At 40.8% G+C, this 6,000-nt stretch overlaps 1 protein-coding gene across 2 annotated transcripts in view; it reads right to left on the reverse strand.

Annotated features, from left to right (window-relative positions):
* MYO1D (myosin ID) overlaps window positions 1-6,000 on the reverse strand; it is a 172,988-nt gene that overhangs the window by 140,373 nt on the left and 26,615 nt on the right. For both annotated transcript variants that reach the window (XM_042476429.1, XM_042476430.1), the window contains exon 2: window positions 741-949. In XM_042476429.1, coding sequence (XP_042332363.1) covers window positions 741-949 — 209 coding nt within the window. The remainder of the gene's footprint in view (window positions 1-740; window positions 950-6,000) is intronic.

Genomic DNA, 6,000 nt, shown 5'->3' on the forward strand with positions numbered 1-6,000 from the left:
CATGCAGTATCATTTGCATACAGCATCTTAAACAATTTGAGTCCCTTGTAGTTACTCTTTTTAATTTTTTTAAAAAAGCAAGCATAATGTTAACACACAGACCCACATCCTCAGCTCTCCCAGTTGAAGAGCATCAGCTGGCAGAACAGGGAAAACCCTCTGCCTGAGTCTAGAAAATTTCTGCCACTCAACAGAAACCAGAAGTGGGCATTAAGTACAGGTTGCGTGCTGCAAGTGACCCTCAGGGTCATTTTTGTAGTCCTTCAAGGCCCCACAGGGATCAATTTAAAAAACACACTAAGTTCCACATTCTAGAGAGCATGGGGAGCATTTTCACTGTGTTTTCAGCTCTCTCTGGGAGAGGCATTTTTAAAACAAGAAGCGTACCAGACTTGTAAAAATGGCCTCTCTTGGGTTTAAAACAGCCAGGAATTGGGAGCAGTGGGGATGGGAACAGATTTACTTTTGAAGGGTTGTGGCCTTTAACATCTCCTGTGGGGACCTAGTTTTTGACAATCATCCACCTCTGGTGTAGTCAGTGTTGGGCTGGTTGGCTGTTATCTTTTTGTTCAGACTTGGAGGTGGATTGAAAAAGAAACACTCTAGTTGTGATATGTAATTCACTGTTCTGTACTTTAGCCCATCACTAGATGCTCAACAACAACCATTTTCTTTTCTTCCAATTTCAAATGATTTTTAGAATGTTTCTTAGGTGAAAATGGAAGGTATTTTCAACTCACCTGATATTACGATGCATGTATCTTTTGATCGTCTCTTCATGGCTTTGTATGCAGCATCCGCAATAGCGAAGAGATGAGGGGGCCTTTCATACAGCTCTCGCCCCTTGTACTGCTCGATCATTTCACGCCCGTAGATATTCAAGTTCTTATAAGGGTTTACAGAAACAACCACTTCCCCAATGAAAGTGTAGATCCGTCCCTTTTCAAATCTATGTAGGGCAAGACAAAGATGGAAACTTTTTTAAAGGTACATGACTGCGTCTATACTTCAGTCTAGCTGCATTTGAAATACTGACTCAAGCATTTCACAAACTGAATACACTATCTACAATTATCCACCTCTCTCCCTATAATGAGACTTAAGGTTGCACACAGATAATTCAAATAACAGCCAAATTAAACTTAACTTTAATACATACAGCACCTCCTTTAACACCCTTTCCTCAGCAGCCTGTTAGCCAAAAGCTTACTTGAATAAAAATCTCTATTAATTTCAGTGACTCTAAAGCAGCACTGGGGAGGCCAGCATGATATAGTGGTTTGAGTGTGAGACTACAACTCTGGAGACCAGGGTTTGAATCCCCCCCTTGGTCACGAATACCCACTGGGTAACCATGGGCAAATCACACTCTCTCAGCCTCATAGGACGGCAATGGCAAACCCCATCTGAAGGAACCTACCAAGAAAACCCTGTGTTATGGCAACCATAGGGTTGCCATAAGTGGGAAATGACTTGGAGGCACACAACAACAAGAACAACATCATCATCAACAACAAAGCAGTACTGGAGATTTCTGAAGCCATTTTTGAGAGAAAGAGGGAGAGAACCCTAAATCAAAGCAAGCAGTGTAGGTAAGATTTGATTTAATAAAATTATGCTAACCAAAGTGTGTGGCCATTTAAACTGGGAAATTTAAACACATTATTTCAGCACTTTAAAAAATTTTTTGGGAGGAGTGAAATTTGAAAGAGGATTTGGGACCTGACACAGAGAAGATAATTTTAAAATGATAGGTGAAGTTTAAGGTGACAGACTGCAACCTGCTCCATTCCTACCCCACTTGCTACATGGTTCAAATTCTGCCTTACTAAAGGGCCCAGGAAGCTGTCCAGTTTGGCATAGGAAACAAGGATCAAGATGTTCTGGATAGCAGGGAGCTCCTCAGGGAGCAACTTTATAGGTGTTTCAGTTGTCACACACTTTGCTCTGATGTTACCAAAGCCCCAATAATATACACAGGCATGTGACTGTCACCCATTCAGGAGGGTTGAGATTCACCAAAGTGGCTGAAAGACACAGTACCCTCAGTTCTTGGAGTGATCTTTGCAAATATGGAGTTTGCGCCATTGTGAGCACTCTGATTCTCCTAAACCCGTGTACCCTCAAACAGCGTACCCTCATGTATGTGTGCATGTGTTTCAATATCTGTTAACTCTCCTTAAGGTCCATAACATCCAGCACCAAGAACAGAGTCTTTTCACCCAGATTCTTGGTTAGTTCTGGATTTGGTCCTGTCAGGAAGGTAGTGAAACAAGCAATGGCAACTGAAACTGAGGGTAGCTAGATAAAAGGCACATGTTTTACTGCTCAAGAGAAGGGAAAGAAAATTTGTTCTAAAGCTATAGAAATGCCTAAAATGTTCCTGTGCACAGGCACAGAATGCACATGTAGGTGCATGAAGACCATGATATGCGATTAAGTGGAGACCATTTAAGCTTATACACTTTTCATCTCTGTTCAAAGTTAAAAAGGCTCAGAAGCAGCTGATCTTTCTTTTCACAAGATGGCCTAAAATAATTTCCTGCATCCTCTGTCCTTCCCTCTCCAGCTTATTTACACCAACTTTCTTTTTCAGCTGCTGCAACCTATTAATAGCTCTTCACCACTAGGTGGGACCAGTATACTTCCCACAGGACTGGATGGCAGAGACTAACCACAGGTCTGGCTCCTAGAAACTATGCCATGTCCATAACCACACTGCAGGATATGGCCAATCCTCTTCCATTGCTGTATTTGAAAAAGCAATATTCAACCAAGTGCTCAGCTCAGCTGCCTATGTTTCTAAAGCAGCCCACAACTAATATTCAGCAGACGTTTCTGTAAGAGTTCAGCATTTACCAGGTTTTTACAAACTATAATATATCATCCAGGTTGATATATACAGTGGTCCCTCGGCATCGACTGGGGTTTGGTTCCAAGAAACCCTCCCACAGTGGATACCAAAATCTATGGATGCTCATCCCATTATATACAATGGCATTGTAAAATGGTGTCCCTTACATAAAATTGCAAAATCAAGTTTGCTTTTTGGAATTTGTATATTTTAAAGAGCTGTGGATGCTTGAATCTGTGGATAAAAAACCCCATGGATATGGAGGACTGACTGTACAGTAAGAAAACCCAACAATCTGTAATCAAACGAAGCTAAAAGCACAAGCAGGTTCATGGCTGCTAATACACTTGTTAAGAGTATTAACGGTAACAAACTTTTGTTCTCTTCTTTCACTGAATTTGAGGGAGAGGGAGGAAGAAGAAGAGGACAACAAACTCCAGTTTCATGTTTCATATTACTGTTATTATTTTTTTCTATTCCACCTTTTGCCTACTCTGGGATTCAAGATAGCTTTAAAAAGTTATAACAGATAATAGCCAAAAAAATAATTCACATCATACAAAAGTTGAAAATGTAATTTAACTATGTGGACTATTCACTATCAAAAATTCTCTTACTGTAATATTTCTGTACCTACTAGAAGAGATCAGTAATGAGGACTTGCCCTCAAAGACAAAATTCAGGCTTTCATGAAGGTTTAATACTCCAGAATAATTTAAATGCAACTACTCTATCTAATACCTTGATCTCATTTTCACTTTTACTTATGAAGGATGCATAAATGGCATGAAATGTTAATGGATTTACAAGTGAAAACCAAAGAGCCTTTTCAAGTTAGTTCTAAGGACTGCCAAGTTCACAAAATGTAGGAAATGCCATTCAGTGTGCATTTGGCGCTCCTCCTTTCCTGTATGGGATGAAGCAGCAAAGGCAGGGCAGGAACAAGCCATTTCTTCATACAAAACTCTTAACAGGGCTAGTCTGCCTTTGAAGGAACTCTGAAAGGAGAGTACATTATCCATTTACTTCTAGGGTTGCCAAGAGGTCAAAATTTTACTGGCATGACTGGAAATTTACCTTCCTGGCCTAATGCCAACACACATATGCACAACACAACTGCACTTTACAGGTCTGCCTATTTGTCGGTTCTAAATGCAAAAATGAATGGGAGTAAACTTGGGAAATGCAAGAGAAAACTGGGTTTGGCAAAGTCAGATGGGATAGGATTGGAAAAGAAAACAATTTTATCATGACAAAGTTATTTGAAAGCATAAGTATCATCTTCCCCAGTTAGTACAGGGTGGAACTATTACATATTTAAAAGCCAATAAAAACTACCAAACTCTGAACAGGTTAGGCTCCTCTGCTCTCATAGGCTGCTACTGGAACAAAACAAGCTGATCTATTTGCAAGGTAGCTACCAAGGAGTGTGGTTCCATTCCACAATATGGGGTTTGAAATAAGCTGTTTTCTAGAAACACTGTAATTTCAAGATATCACAGAGCAACAAACCTCAAATGGTAGCAAGTGAAAGTCAAACCACTAAAGGCAGGAATGTAGGGATGCTTTTTTCCAGTTTGCGTCAATGGGCACTATGATCTATTTCTCCCCCACATTTGAAGGCTGTTGAGTGCAAGCCACTCCCAAATGCCTGTTTTATCTATAGATACACTGAAAGAGGAGAAAAGGAGGCACTGGAGGACCAGCTAGCTTCTTAAAATGGCCTGGGCCACATATATGAAGCCTTATGACAATAAGATCAAGAACAAATTTATTACTGTCAACTGAATGTGGCTGTATCTCCAGCTAGGTATCCAATACATACACATAGAAAAGGGGTGGGCTTGGGCCAGGAGTTGGGGGGAGACATGTGGAAGAATGTATATTGCAAAAAGGAGGACAGTCATATTTTTTCTACATTTGTGATAAAACAAAACACAATACAGTGTTTGCTTGGAATCCCTCTCGCCCAAGTTAATATGGAATTCAGTTCAAGCAAAAGTGTTACATTCTAATCCTGGCAAAGGGATTCCATACAGGAGATAAAAGGTTTCAAGGATTTTGAAAACATGTGAGTCAGCTTTGGAGAATGAGAAATAAAAGGAGTGTTAGGCAAAACAAGACTTGGGGCTGCACCTGCTATATTTTAGCTACTTTCAGAAGTAAAATTATAATGTATTAATCATATTTTTGTTTTTTTGTTTTTAATCAATTAGAAGAACGGTAAGCCATAACTAAGGCCCTGTACACACTGGCCAAAACACCTATGTTATCCCCAGCCTGGCATTGTCATGTCATTAGCCCAGGGCTGGGATCAGCCACTCCTGATGCCTTGAACTTATCCCAGCCCCAAAAGATTGGCTGTTTGCTGCAGAGTTTCTATGAAACTCCATGGTGACCAGCCACCAGACCAGATAGACTCGCATACCTGCCACCACTGTCACATTCATCCCAAATGCCTTTGCTATGGTGCCTGACATTGCAAAGGGGCACCTGGCCACATGAGTATAACCAGGCACCCCATTTCCACTGTTATGGACCACAGTAGGGGCCTTCAGGATGGATGCAACAGAGGCAGCAGGTACAAAGTTCACAGTAGCAGCAAGCCCATGGTGCGGTAGTGAGAAGGCATATAAACAGCACAAGGACTGACCTGGATCAGAACCAGAGGCAGGATACGATGGGTCTGGCCCATGGTATCCTGCCCATCTGCTCAGGCTCTAATATAAATATAGATTTGTCTAGATTCTTAAAACTGTGATGACTTATGGGAATACTGATTTTTTTCCAAAGCTTTTGGCAGGATAAATACTTAAGAACCTGATACTGACTCTTATGGGATGGCAAATACTGTGCCAACCCAGTTAGTGCCACAGTTGTGTACCATCATCGAAACCAACCATTTTATGACTCAGGATTTCAAGAGTTTAACCACTTAGCAATGCATACTTGAAAACTAGGGCACACATTTAGTCATTGTCCTGCAGAAGAATTAAATGTGTACATAAATCATATTACGTCCCACTGAACTCAAGACTGAACAGGTAGTTACTGTGCATTTTCAGATATCTCTCTTAGCATGAGCTTTTCCAGAGTATAAATTCTCCTGCCCACCTACAACAAGTGAACCCCTTAAAAGTTTGTCA

Source organism: Sceloporus undulatus, chromosome 6 (assembly GCF_019175285.1).
Source record: "Sceloporus undulatus isolate JIND9_A2432 ecotype Alabama chromosome 6, SceUnd_v1.1, whole genome shotgun sequence".
NCBI classification, from domain to species: Eukaryota; Metazoa; Chordata; class Lepidosauria; order Squamata; family Phrynosomatidae; genus Sceloporus; species Sceloporus undulatus.